Source organism: Monodon monoceros, unplaced genomic scaffold (assembly GCF_005190385.1).
Source record: "Monodon monoceros isolate NGI ecotype Baffin Bay Population unplaced genomic scaffold, NGI_Narwhal_1 Super_Scaffold_10, whole genome shotgun sequence".
Taxonomy (NCBI): Eukaryota; Metazoa; Chordata; class Mammalia; order Artiodactyla; family Monodontidae; genus Monodon; species Monodon monoceros.
The window spans coordinates 18,322-32,693 of record NW_021703766.1 but is presented as its reverse complement, the minus strand read 5'-3'; the positions used below and the strand labels follow the sequence as shown (position 1 = coordinate 32,693).

Sequence of the window (14,372 nt, the reverse complement as noted above, 5' to 3'; positions counted from 1 at the left end):
ACAGGACTGGGCCAAGTTAGGGCTCCCTCAGGGGCAGGGAGGTTGTTCAGAGAGGAGAGGATGGGGCCTCCTTTCTGTACCAGAACTCAGTTCTGGGTCTAAGCACAGCGTGGCCTCCTGGAGCTGTCAGGACCCTCACCTACCCAGCGGGAGAGGCTTCGTGCCACCTCGTCCTCACGTGCAGCCTGTGCACCTGCGCTGCTGGCTGCACGGGAGCCCTGAGCTCCCGGGGCCTCGGGGCCATTAGCTGTGAGTCCACACTGTGCGGGCCTGCTGTGCTCACAGTGTGCCCCATTCTCCGCCAGACTTCTCTTAGAAAAAGTGAGTTGAAGGATAAAATATTCAACAGTTAAGAATTTCAAGGTGGTGACACCGTTGCACTGAAGCACACAGGCCCAGGTACACGGCACGTGCGTTAGAGAAGCTGCGGTGTGGGCTTCGAGGACACTGTGTGCAGGGGGGCAGGAGAGGTTCCGAGACTCACGGGTGGTCCGGTTCCTGCAGGCGCGGCTCCAGACTCCGTTCTCAGCGGCTGTGGGCGAGGGCCGCCTTTCCCAGGTGACTGTGTGTAGAGGGGCTCTGGGGCTGCCCAGGCTCAGCGGGAAGGGCAGCGGTGGGAAGGGAGGTTGCCCGCACTTAGCATCCTGACCTCTCACCTCCTCCTTAGTCAGGGCAGCTAAGTCTGCAGGTGAAGCAGCTGTGTCTGACCAGTGCCTGAGTGGCCCCTTCTTTGTCCAGCTCTAAAGACCTGGAAGACGTGGGCAGGGAGAGAATAACAAAGGGCAGGGCTTGCCCTCTCAGCCTGCCTCTGTGCCAGATTCTGCCTGTGCTTATCCATCAAACCAAAAGGCTGGCGCTCCCATCCCATTTTATAGATTAGAAAAGAGGCACAGAGAGGTTGAGCACCTTGCCACAGGTCACACAGCTGGTGAGGGCAGAGCTGAGAATTGACCCACTATGGTTGGATCTGGAGTCCACATGCTGTGCTGGCCCTGAGGCGACAGCAAAGAGAGAGCGAGGGAGACCAGATACCCCAGATTGAGCCAGGCACACAGGCATGCACCCACACATGCACGAGGCCTTCACCTTTGAGGCTACAGAAGTCAGAGGAAACCAGAGAGGAATGAGGAGAGGCCAAGGGAGAATGCCCTTCCAGGGGTTCAGTTCCTACGGAGACCGGGGCTGCGAGTATGCGTTCTCTGTGGCCCTCTTGGACCCCACTGCTTTCAGTGATAAGGGGGGAATGAGGTACACAGTCTGGGCTTCAGATTTGTATGGAGACAAAATTTATTAAAACAGGAGTCCAAAAAACCATGAAGGGGATTGGTATGAACATCTCCAGGGCAATTAAGAAACCCTCTGCTGTTTATCTACCTTCTCTCTTATCATGAAAGCAGAGGATCTACTTAACCAGTTATTTCTGTGCTCATCACACTCTTAGGGAATGTAAGGGGTCATAGACTTCCTTTGAAGCTCCCTCAGAGCCGAGGTATGTGGTGGCTACATTTATCCTCCCGTGGCTAAGATGTGGTTTATTGGTAATGACTCCCTCACCCTCCCCGCAAACATAGGGCTTCTCCCCTGTGTGTGTCCTCTGGTGTGCGATGAGACTTGACTTATGACTGAAGTGTCGCCCACACTCCCCGCAAACATAGGGCTTCTCCCCTGTGTGTGTCCTCTGGTGCTTGGTGAGACTAGACCTATCCTTGGAGCCTTGCCCAGAGCCTCCGTACTTGACTTTTACAACTCTTGATACTCCTGCCCCTATGAGTAATTTGCCTGTGGCCTCTGGGTTCACTTTCTGGCCTGTGCTGGGCCCTGCCTCCATCATTCTCTCATGTGCCCTAGAGCTCCCCATTTGTCCTTTGGGAGAGGAGGAAAAGGCCCTTGAAATCCTCCCCAGCCTTATCCTTTTCAGCAAAGGTTTGGACCTTTCCTTGACCTCTTGATATTCAGGTTTGTTACTCCAGCTGTGTGGATCAGAATATTGCTGCTGCCGATTTTGATAGCCTGGGCAGGGATCCTCTGGTTGGACGCGGTCTCTTGCAGATGTTCTCGGGAGGACCTGAGACGGGTGACTGCATTCCACGTGTTGGCTGAGGATTTTCTGACTGGAGAAGGCCAAAGAGCAGGAGCCACATGGATGGATCTTGGGCTTTGGGTCTGCTGAAAGAGGAAGCTTCTGGTCAGGTAGATGGTTTGTCTCCGGTAAGGCCTGAACCACTAATCATCTCAGTGTTGACAGCGCAAGCTCTGTGTCCCAACCAGTGTGCCTTTACAGTCTACTTTTCCATTCCATTTTTACTCACTCTGTCTTCTTCAGAAATCCAGAAAGCCCGTATCAAGGGCCTCTTCTACCTGTGGCCCTGACTAGGGACCTTCAAGTAGCATCAGAGGCAGTGTCACTCCTTATAAGAGGTGGAACTGCAGTGACTTTTGCCCACATAGGAGTATCTGAAAAGTCCTATCACTTTGTGACAGAGGGGCCACAGGTATTCTTTCCTGTTGGGAGAGAACACTCTTGATGATAGGTGGAATCGCCCTGAGTGACTTCCTACGAGGGGAAGGAATTTATTAAGTGAGGGGCACTCATCCTGGAGATCTCCAGATGTGGAAGGCAGGGTAGGGTAGTGGTTAGGGCACCTGTGAGGAAAGCTGGATTTGAGGCTCCTCATTCACAGAGACATATTAGTTGAGCAGCCATTGTGTCTGAATCTCTGTGAGGAAGTGGGATTCAGATTGGACAAGACCGAGTGGTCCAGGTCCCACTGACTAACGGACTCTGGCTCCTGATGCCCCAATTAGGTCATGAATTGCTTCTCTCTCAGTTTTCCATAAAGTGGAAAATGAAATTACGTCCTTCCTCAGAAAGCCTCACGAGTATTCACACCTCATTGATTTCAGTCAGGGTTAGTCCGTTTAAAATGCAGTAGGAAGTCCTGTTTAAAAATACACCCCAGCTCCTGCCCTTCTTCAGCCAGTCCGCTCTCCCCTCTCACCTGGTGATGAACTGACCTCTGAGCGGATTCCCCACTGCTATCTCTTTCCAAAAAATGAGCCAAAGCATCATCTTAGAGCAGAGAACATGCCCCCTGCAGCTGAAAACCGCACGGTTGTTTCACGTCACCCAGGGGGACCCCCATGTCTATGCGTGGAGCACAGGCCCTGAGGCCTCCGTGTTCTGTCCAGCCTGCTTCCTCTCCCTCTGTGCTTCCCTCTTTGACCACCTGCATGGCCTCTGTTTCCTGCCCTGGTGCTGCGGCACTGGCCGTTCCCCTGCCTGGAACACTTTGCCCACAAATGCTGTCTCTGGAGAGCGCCACACCCCACCCCTCCGCTCACAGTGATCCAAGGCACTTTTTCTGGGCTACTTTTCCTCAAAGCACTAACTGCTGTCTGGTATGAGGCACGTGCTGCTCTAGGGCAGTGATTCTGACCGTCCTGTTCAATCTCTATTTCCAGTTCGTGGAGCCCTGTCTGGCACAGTGTATGAACTCATGTGACAACGAACCGAAATGGTGACTGAATGCAAATCAACGTGTACACATATCATCTAGAAATATGGAGGAGATGAAGAAGAAATGGCTAAAGGTGAGAGAGCTGGTAGGTGCTCGAAAACGTGTTTTTTTCCTCTAAGCCTTTCAGCCCTATATGACGTTATATATTTTTTGCATGAGGGATTAAAAAAACTAGAAGAAAAAAATTTTAATATAAAAAGTTTCCCTAAGAGTCAAAGGCTTATGGATCAATTTCTGAAGCATCTTAATTGAAACTTTGCTGACTCCAGACTGGAGTTTACCCTGATGGAGAGCCGGACCATGAAAGCTCCCCAGGAGTGCTTCTTGCTTTGCGTTGGAAGAGCAGTGGCACCCACCTCTGCCCGCCGCCACGAGCTGGCTCTTCCACCCGCTGCCTCGCGGGATGCCGAGCTCCTGGCTGTACTCGTCCCCGTACCAGACCAGCAGTTCACAGCCCGGCCTGACCACCCGGCAGGTTCGGTAGAAGATCTGCCTGTGATACTGGAAGGCCACCAGGTTCTGCTCTTCCTCATCCCGGGCACAGTTCACATACCTGGGGTTGGGGCAGAGAAAGGGACAGAAAGTGCAGGCGATGGGTTCCCTCCACCTGTCAGACCCGAGCCAGCTTCTTGCCGTCGCGGCCTGGTGCTGCCCCAGCTGCCGCCGCTGCTGCGCGGGAACCTGCTGCTCACGCCTTCGAGCTTTTCCTGTGAATCCCTATCTCCAGATGCTGTTGCCCATCCAGGCCAGATTGCTTTTCTCTCCTTACCTACTTATCTGTTTTCCAAAGCCCGATTCCAGACCTGTCTCCACCTGGATTGGCCGTAAAACTGGTGACCTCTAAACTCTCAATGAAGTTCTGTTTTTATTCCACAGAACTTGGTGCTTCTAGTTTAGCACACATCCCTCAGCACTCAGCCCCAGCCTATGTTCTCTCGAGAGGCCTGTCTCCAGTCTCCCCACGTGCATCCAGGGCCCCCCATTCACTTGCCTCCCCCAGGTTCCTGTAGAAACTTGGAGAGCTCTCTGACTTAGCTCGAAACACAGAACAATAGTAGTTTATTCATTTTCTGCCTCCCCTGATGAAAGGAGGGGACCTTAGAGAAAGGGGCTGCTCACAACCATCCTGCAGTCTGTTTGTCTCCTGGCTTCAGAACCCAGTTCTCACTGGAAGCAAGGCTGGGAAGGTGGCTGCCCTCACAGACTAAAGGTACCTCCCGTTAGGTTATGGTGGTGCCGTGCACTTCTTGAAAAATAGGAAAATTATGGTTAAATGTTCCTAAAATCAATTGCTTAATGTCTGTCTGCAGTGTGTCCTCCGTAAGGACATGGGTGATGTGATCTGTTTAAGTAATGGACTCCATTTTCTAAACTGGAGCATAATAGCAAGTGCTTGATAAGTGTTAATTAGGTAAATAAGTGTCCCTGGTGAATCTAGACTCCTCAAGTTGTTTTCAAGTACCCCAGTTTTCTTGAGCACAGAGACGTATTTTGAGGACACATACTATATTTTTATTTCCTTTTTTCTGACGTCTCTTGAAATGAAAGAGCATTGTATGGAGAAAAAAGAGGGACAGAAGATGTAAAAACCATTGAGGGGGGCAGTCTGAGAAGGAAAGGGACATGGGCTTGAGAGAGATGAGTGTCCTCTCTGGAACCTGGAAACCTACTGGGCTTACCTCATCCAGTTGGCCCAGGACGTGTCCTTTCCATCCACATACTCGTAGCAGTTTCTCCCTTTGGTGATCTGAGTGTCAGAAAAAGAAGTTAAAGCCTTTTTTCTTTCTTTCTTTTTTTTTTTGGTGGGAGGTGATAGAAGAATTATTTCACTCTGCTGTCATCAATGCTCTTCAGCCTACATGGATGCAACTGCCAATCGTGACCACGCAATAAGCTCCTTAATCACCATCCTCATGTCTGAGTCTATTTGTCCGCTCAGGCCAAGGGCCCCGCACGGGAGGAGCCGCTTCTTTGTGCCTGTACCACCGTGCTCCCACCTGGCCTCTGATCTTTAAGTAGAAGTTCCGTGTTCATGCAAAGTGCACTCAGTACACAGAGCTAACCGTGTTGTCCCCATCCACGTCCTAGCATGTTGAACGTGAGGCCCCCCCCGCCCCATCCACAGAAGGGATGTGGAGGCCAGAGGACAGGGGAAGAGGTGGGTGTTTCTCACCAGCCAGGAGTATCCACTGTTGGCGGCCTCTTCATCTTCTGTGATCTGGCCCTCATAGGGGCCAAAGTGCAGACCCAACGGCAGATCGGATGCCTCGTTCCATACTCCAAGCCCAGCCTCAGGGATGCCTGATGGTCTGATACTTAATCCAGGGGGCAGAGTGAGGGCTGAGCGGTTGGGATGCCCCTTCTCCACTGCACTGTCCTTTACAAATGAAGGGGCCCCGTGAGCAGCACAGCTGTCAATGAAGAAGTTCTGACACTTCTCACAATCTGGAGGCGAGAGCGACAGGGATTAGGGAAGATACAGTGCGTGTTCCTGGTTGTAAAGACCTTCAGAAAGAACCAGGGCGCTCATGTCATTTGGCCTCAATCCTGTACCCCAAGTCACTAGACAAAGGGGATGATTTGGGGACTAAATGCTAAGGTGAGATTATTGTAGCAAGACATAACAGCCTTCTCTGTAATGGGCCAGTGGGGTCACTCACAGAGGTAGTCGTCATCCTGGGGCTCGCTGACCTCTTGGTACACGTGGCCCTTTCTTTCTCGTAGGCTATACATCTTCACTTCAATCTGCTTTGCTCTGCGTTCTAAGTTGGAGAAGAGTAGGTAAGCAAGGTTGGTGGGGTCTGGAGTGTTGGTCCCTGTTTTATCAGAAAATGTGAAATCCCCTCCCATCAAATCATCGCCTGTCCTTCTGTATACTTTGTTTTTCCCCCGTTTAGCTACTGGTTCAGACAGACCGAGGCTCCACACTGACTACAGACGCCCAGTTCAATGTTAGCTTCCTGTTCTTCCCATTATTAGATTTAACTTCCCAACCTTTCTACGTAGAAAATGGTTCATTGACACATTTACTCATTCAGAAAATATTGGTTAAGGCACATTACATGTTAGGCATTGAGCAGAGGCCTTAACTAAGAAAGCATGGTCACTATTATCACAGATGGATTTTTGAACGTGTATGTGTCCGTACTTTTATAATTAATTTAATGTTTTCAAACACTATACGAGTTATGTATCCTTACGTTTACTTTAGAGATTAGCAATCAGGACCTCAGAAGACATGTAAGATTTTCCCAAGGCCCCAGTGCTAACTTCAGGTCTCAGATCAGTCCAGCCTAAACCCACGCCTACCCCAAGTCCACCCCACACACCTAGGCCATACTAATCAGCGTTTCTAGAAGAATTAGAGGGACTAAAGCCCCCACGTTATTTTCTCTCACCCAGCTTTTGTCTAGTGTGCCATGCAGAGGTGCTTGCCGCTCCGGGAGGGGGCGCTGGGCTCTGGGCCTGCGCAGGGCCACTTGCCTTCTGCAGTTGCGCTGCTCCTGGCAATTTCTTCAAACTAGATTCATTACTTAATGGCACCGGGGGCACTACCTTCAACGGGAGAGTCACATAGTGAAAGACAACATGCATTTCTTTAGTTCTTTAGGGCTTATGAAGTGTTTTCACATGCATGACTTTAGTTAATACTCCAACAACCCTTGGAAATACCCCGGGCGGGTGGAGTCTGAACACTAGAGCGTAAATAAAGGGCCTAAGTGGGTAGTGAATCAAGACTAGAACCCATATCTTAAGGTTCCTTCCCTTCAACTTTCTCTCAAATTTCTCCATAAAAGAGAGAGCGAGTCAGGGAGAATAATTGGGAAGAATCAACAAAGTCTGGGAAAGAAGCGGGGGGTAAGGGCTTATAGAAAAAAAGAGGGGGTCTTTTATTAAATTAGTGGACCTCTGATGGACGAGGAAATGTGGAAAAGTACAGAGGGGACAAAACACTTCTGGAAAATGAGGTGACAGAGCAGTGAGATTGGGAAGAGAACAAAGAAATGGTATGGCAGAAACTTATCTAGACAATAAAGAAAATGATGCTGAACGTTGCAGGTTGCCATATCCTAGAGAGAATGTTTGGAATCAGAGTAGCTGGTTCCCATCGATTCTGCTTGAATAAGGCTGTACGACTAGCTAGTTCTCCTCAGTTTCCTGAACCATAAATTGGCATACATGCTAATTCTTAACGTCACAGTGGACATGCAATTTAATAACGTTCACCAAATTGTTTTGTGAGCTACTGATATGTAGTACAGTGTGAACGTGAGAGTCCAGCCCTGCTATCAATTCACCCCCTCAACTGTCTCCCTATTTGAAATCTAGCTCACAGATACTATCTTCAGCACTCCTTGACCCTCTTACTTCTAGGTGAATGTTTAAATGTGGAGTCACGCATTCAGAAAACCTCCAGGGGGCCCTCAGGGGCCTTGAGCTGGGCCTGGGACTTCTGAGAAGAAACGGGTATGGAGCAGGCTCTCAAAGCTTGCAACGCAGGGGCAGGCTAAGCAAATGATTCCAAACGTGACAGTTGCCTAATTAGAGCCCGGAGGAAGGAGCTGTTACTTTCTCCTGCAAGAATGAGCATTTGAAATCAGTTCCAGAGGGATGAGTTTCTGTTGAAACGTGGGTAACCTATATGAAGTCCTAAAGTTATTTTCTTATTTGTCGTTTTCAGTGATCAAACTTGAAGCTAGTCAGGGCTGGGAGATGCTTCCTCTTATTAGAGTAGCAGGCTCTGAGGTTGGGGGTCCATCTCCTTCTTCGTCTCGGACAATCCACTCTACAAATTGCCTACAGATCTGTAAGCTTCCCTTAGTCAGATGGTCTTAGCATGTCACTCACTTTGGCGTAGCAGAAAACAACTGAGGTTGAAATCACCCGTCATGTGAATGATATAAAGATGTATGTATGAATAAGACAGTGTAAACTTTATAAAACTATGGAAGTTCTACTCAGCTTGTAAGTGTTTTAGAGAAGGAGCTTTGGATGAGATTGCCCTACCAGTGATACTGTGATCTCAGGCATATACTCAAACATTTCTTTACCTCAGTTTCTTGATCTATTCAATATAAATGGCGACAGTTACACTACCTATAGGTGCTACAGGATTGTTTTAAGGTCTAAAGTGAGTTTATTCATGTAAAATAGAGCCTGAAGTATTATGGAAATAACGTGAAAATAGAACAACCTACTACTGTTGCTATTCTTATTAACTATAAAAATGATGATGATATCAGACATTGTGCTAAAGAATCATGAAAGGAAGCAGCAGTTTCTAGGATACTCTGTGTATTCTCCTATTCTTACCTGTGATTGGATCCATGAGGAAGGTTTTCTTGTCAACAGGATTTGGGAAATACTTACCTTCTGGTGTTTACTGTGCTCCACTCTGAAGGCCAGCCAAGAAGGTTTAACTAAAAGATGATGAGAAATCAGTGTTTTGGTTGGTAAATGTTTCCAGACTCTGGGCATCTGAATTAAGGACACAGAATTCTGAACCAGAGAGTGACAAGTGCAAGGATTACCAAAGGGGGAATGGAAAATGATTTCTGTATCATCAATGCCTATGCTTCCACTGGGAGCATCACAGTTTCCTTAAAATTAAAAAAAAAGTAGACATAAACCTCATCTGTGCTTCATCCTATGTTCATAAAGTATCTAATACATTTACTTCATGACAAAAATACTCAACAAAGTAGGAATAGAAGGAAGTTACCTCAATATAATAAAGGTCATATATGAAGGGTCCACCTCTAACATCATACTGATTGGTGGAAAAAGTGATCTCTTCTAAGATCAAGAAAAAAAGGAAAGGATGCCCACTCTCACCACTTCTATTCAACATAGTACTAGAAGTCCTAGCCAGGGAATTAGATAAGAAAAGGAATCAAAAGGCTTGCAATTTGGAAAGAAAGAAGTAAAATTAGGTTTGTTCACAGATGACATGATTTTATGTGTAGAAAATCTCTAATATTCCACAGAAAACACTGTTAGAACTAAAAAAAGAATTTAGTAAAGTTGCAGGATACAAAATCAACACTCAAAAATCTTCCTATGCACTCGGGACTTCCCTGGTGGCGCAGTGGTTAAGAATCCACCTGCCAATGCAAGGGACACGGGCTCGAGCCCTGGTCCGGGAAGATCCCACATGCCGCGGAGCAACTAAGCTCGTGTGCCACAACTACTGAGCCCGCATGCTGAAACTACCAAAGCCCGCGCGCCTAGAGCCCGTGTTCCACAACAAGAGAAGCCACTGCAACGAGGAGCCCACGCACTGCAAAGAAGAGAGCCCCCTCTCGCCGCAATTAGAGAAACCCCGCACGCAGCAACGAAGACCCAACGCAGCCAAAAAAAAAAAGAGAGAGAGAAAACTATTGAGAATTATACTGGAAAACCTATACATCCACCTCCATTCAGTCTTATGTCACCATTCTGCCACAACCACTGCGGGTCTTTTAATTTCTATTTCAAAATTCAAAAACAAAATAAAAACAAACAAAAAACTAACCAAGACACAATGAAGCCACCTGCCAGCCCTTACTCCTTTGGTGATGAATTTGGTACTTCTTATTCACATTCAAATTTTTATACATTTACGGCCTTTTAATGTACCTATAAACAATATATATATATATATATATATATTTTCCAATAAAAGGTCTCATATTTATTACTGAGCCAAAGCACTAATGCAGAAACACTGACACAAGGAGAAAAATCATTTTTTCCCAATAAAACAAATGGATGCATTTGTCCAGATAGTAGAGATGCTTTCAGAGTGATATGGTAAGATGCAAGTGACCTTCCACAGCATAAATACATGTGCCACCTCATGGGTGGCTCCCTATAGACCCAGCTTGGTTCTTCTCTAGTGTCTTCTCTTGGAGCTGTACCTGGTTTTATTACCAATTTTCATTTGAGTCCACTGGGGAATGGGACGATTCTCCTTTGGTTTCTGGCCCAGGAATCGCTCGATCGTGAAAGTCTTGTGAGAAGACATGGTGAGGAGCAGAGTCAACTGCACGTCGGATGGCAGAGAAGGGGAGGCTAATTATTTTACATATTTAAAAAATTTATATGGATAGTCTCTTACTGTATAATATTCTGTTTTGCATCTTGCTTGTTGGGTGAAAAATTATGGGTTTTTTTTTTTTTTTGCTAATGCCTGAGACGCAGCTGAGACCCAAACCCAGGTTGTTTTCAGGAAGACACCTCTAAGTCTTCCTGGCCCCTCACCTTGCTGCCTTGGAGTCCATTCTTCATCAGAATCCTCAGGGTCACCCACCTGGGCTTTGATGGCCTGCCTGCGGTGACACATGAAAGCTGGCCGAGGGGCTCTGAGACCTGGAAAGGAGCAAAATCTTGGTTCCAAAAGGGAAGAGCTGGAAGGAGGAACAAAGCCCAGAGGCGATGGAAAGTGCCACAGAGTCAGTGTGACTTGGTAGGATGGGCTGGGAGAGTCTGGAACCAGGCAAGGGGTGAGCTCTGCGCTGCCAGGGCCAGGCCCACACTGAATACAGAAGAACACACATTTCCTGCAGGTTGGTCTCCACACGGAAGGCAACTGTGAGCAGATGAAGCCATCTCAGAGAGAGCCAAGCTAACACTGAGACCGAAGACCTGGTTCATGCTTCCCAGGCTCCCAGGCACCCAGCATTTCCTGTTACCTATAGTAATCAGTGCTTCATAGTTCTTTTTCACATTCCTATATCGGATTTTTTCCCATTCTCCCATCTCTGTCCATTCTTCCTTGGAGAAGTATATGGAAATGTCTTTGAAAGCATCTTTGGCCTAGAGAGAATAATCGATTTCATCAGTGACTTACTAATCTAAGTCAGAACTTAGAGCTGGGCCCTCTCCTCCACCTTGTGCAGGGTGTAGCCTGAGGCTGCTGGGTGGTCTCTGTGAGACAAGGATGAAGGTTTTCCTTCCTGACCGTGTCCTGCTTAACTGAGCAAACACTGAGCATTTTCCTAACTCTCCCTGGACACACAGCAGTTGACGATGCTATAGTGTCCTGTCCCCCCCACCCCGCCCCGCCCCACCATCTTAGACAGGACCGGGCACCCCCATCCTGTGTACCTTCACAGAGAAGGTCACCCAGCGGTGCAGGCCAGGAGTCTGTGGCCCTCCAGGGACCAGCTCCTTGTCCCTCCTGTAGAGCCGGCCTAGAGCCAGGCTCTGCCTCCTCCACCGCTCACCGTGGGCTTCCACGCTGTTCTCCCAGCATCTCCCTCAGTGCTGTCCTCCGGCCACCTGTCGGTGCTCATGGGCCTGGGACCGCCTCAAGGCCAAGGTGCCTGTGGAAGGAGAAGGTGCTGAGGTAGCCCAGGCCCCTGCCCAGAGCTAGGTCTGTGTTCCTCGGCTGGGGTGTCCCGAGCAGGAAGGTGTGAGGACCCCGGCAAGGATTAGAGGATGTGGAGGGTATTGATGGGGTGGACGGATCCTCGCCAGCCACGACAGTCCAGCCTAACGTGAAGTAGATTCGGTTTCTTTGGCCCCCCTGCAACTCGGGCCCTCTGAGGAAAGGCACTGGGAGGGCTGTGTCTGTGGGTGCCTGAGGGAGTCCTGAGGAGACCTGGAAGCCCCGGACTGCTGGGCTGGGGTCAGGTTGACAACCAGGGCTCTCTTCCAGCGAGGGACAGGGACTATTTCTCCAAGAAGGGCTTTGGGGATCTCCACCTGGGGACTCCGGAAAAATCTGAGCAAAACGTGCGTTCTATGTCTAAGGGAGAGATCGCTCAGCCTGAGGAGATTTGGGTCACTCTGGCTAAGGGAATTGGGGTTCCTCAGACCCGAGGGGATTCAGGGTCCCTTAGGCTGATGGTATCTGGCGTCTTTTGGCTGAAGGGATGTAGAAGGCGCAGGTTGAGAGAACCTGGGACCTTTGAGCCTGAGGAAATCCGGGGTCTCTCCTTAAGGGGCTTTAGGTTCTCCCACATTGAGGGTACCTGGGGTCTTTGAGGATGAAGGGGTTAAGAGTTCCCGGGCTGAGGGTAGTCAGTGCCTCTGAGGGTAGGGAAATTTGGCCTCTCTGCGGGTGCTATTTTTAGGGCGCCTAACCTCTAGGGGTTACTCCAGGTATTTGGGGGGGTCTAAGCATCAGGGGATTTGGTGTTTCTGTGGGTGAAGGGACTTTGGGTCCCTGAAGCTGAGGAGATGTGAGGTCCCTCAGGTTAGGACCCGGGGTCCCTCCAAGCTGACGGGATTTGGAGCCCCTCAGGGTGAGGGGATCTGGGGCCTCCCAGCCTGGAATTTGAAGGCCTCGGGCTGAGGGTTTATAAGGGTTTCGCAGTTCCCGTCAGTCTCCCCGCTGTCCCCTCGCAGGCCCCACCCCGGCCCGGTGCGCGCTCCGGCTTCTGCAGCTTCGCGAACTCCTGAGGTGAGGCGAAGCGAAGGGCGCGGAGCCGGCTTGTAAAGCCCCGTCAGGTGCAAGCCACCAATCGGTGCTGCGACAGAAGCGGTCCCGCCAATAGGCGGCCGGGACGGTGCGGAGGGCGCAGAAGGTCCCGCCCCACCACTCGGGGATTGGCTGCTCTGGGTCCCGCGCGTGTCTGAAAGGAAGCCTCCAGCGCGCAGGAGCAGCTTCGCGGTTTTCCCTGACTGGTTTTTCCGCCCGCCGTCAGGCAGCCCGTCTTAATCCTGGAGCCTCAGGCGGGCGGTGGGTCTTTAGGGTGGCCGTGGCGTCCAGTGCCCTGAACAAGGGTCTTTGCTCCACCGGACTGTAGTCGTGCTCCCGAACTTTCTCCTAGGCCCACCTGTTCCCTTCCTTGTAAAATCCAGTTTTGGCAAGAACTGTTTGGGATGAGTATTGCTTTATTCAGGGGAAAACTAGGTAATTAACTAAAATCTGATGAGACACAAAATAAACAACATACGGTCAAAGATTTAAACGCAACAAATGGAATAATAAGTATATTAGAAAAAACACTGGGAGAATTTTAAATCTCAAAGTAGAAGTGGCACTTAGGAGTAATCTGTATGTTTAAGCAATGTAGGTCTAAAAAGGCTTCAGAAATGAGATATAAATAAAACCAGAAAGCCCTGCAAGTGTTTTCCATTAAAGTGAGGCATCAAATTCGAGGACAATGGATCTGCAGAGGGGGCTTCATAAGATAAAATGGGGAGAGTGTTTCTGCCCCTTACCTAGCTTTGGTTACAGAAACGTAACATGATTTCCATGTGTTGGAAGCAAGACAGCTGACTGTAGAATTATTGTCAAGGTGGGACCACGAGTGCTGGTTGGGGGTCTGGATGGAGAGATGTTACCAGAAAACTGGGTTTGCCTCTTGGTGGGTGTCGAGCCAAAAGACACAACCCAGCCAAAGATTGGGAGAAGGAGGGATTTATTACTTGCAGCAAGTAAGGAGAACACCAGGGATCTTGTCAAAACAGTGTCTCCCCAAACCCCCAAACTGGGGAAGTTTTAAGCTATGGGTACATGCGTGTTCATGGAGGGCCTTGGGCAGTAGGCAGAGTGCAAGCTTTAGATGATTGAAGTCTTGAGGGTCAGAAGCGGTCACCATCGGCCACCCTTAGGTTACATTTTATCTGGCGTTGATAGATGATGTAGATATAGATATCTATTCTTTTTCAGATTCTTTCCCCTTATAGGTTATTACAAAACACTGAGTGTAGTTCCCTGTGCTATCCAGTAGGTCCTCGTTGATTATCTGTTTTATAAATAGCAGTGTGTATGTGTTAATCCCAAACTCTTAATTTATCCCTCCCCCTGCCTTTCCCCTTTGGTAACAATAAGTTATAAGATTTTATATTCCTCAGAAATGGGGGAGCTGAAAGAGGTATCATTTTCAATGGAAAAGCATTCAAAAGAAGATTGAAGCTCCA

The 14,372-nt window shown here is 49.0% G+C and overlaps 3 protein-coding genes across 6 annotated transcripts in view; 1 reads left to right on the top strand and 2 right to left on the bottom strand.

The window, feature by feature from the left end:
* GAS8 (growth arrest specific 8) overlaps positions 1-3,586 on the top strand; it is a 32,716-nt gene extending 29,130 nt beyond the window's left edge. For all 4 annotated transcript variants that reach the window (XR_003790835.1, XR_003790832.1, XR_003790831.1 and 1 more), the window contains 2 exons: positions 2,050-2,190; positions 3,463-3,586. The gene's annotated coding sequence lies outside the window, so the exon portion shown is untranslated. The remainder of the gene's footprint in view (positions 1-2,049; positions 2,191-3,462) is intronic.
* Positions 1,777-13,078, bottom strand: PRDM7 (PR/SET domain 7; the record flags this gene model as incomplete). The annotated part of the gene is made up of 10 exons (XM_029204641.1): positions 1,777-2,182; positions 3,790-4,071; positions 5,198-5,265; positions 5,692-5,963; positions 6,179-6,280; positions 6,917-7,069; positions 8,885-8,938; positions 10,761-10,868; positions 11,192-11,315; positions 12,859-13,078. Coding segments are annotated over 10 exons (1,651 nt in total), but the record flags the coding sequence as incomplete, so codon positions are not given.
* LOC114884527 (60S ribosomal protein L39-like) lies at positions 10,393-10,524 on the bottom strand. Its single transcript, XM_029203518.1, has one exon. The coding sequence runs from the start codon at positions 10,522-10,524 to the stop codon at positions 10,393-10,395; it is 132 nt and encodes a 43-aa protein (XP_029059351.1).
* Positions 13,079-14,372: the final 1,294 nt, after the last annotated feature.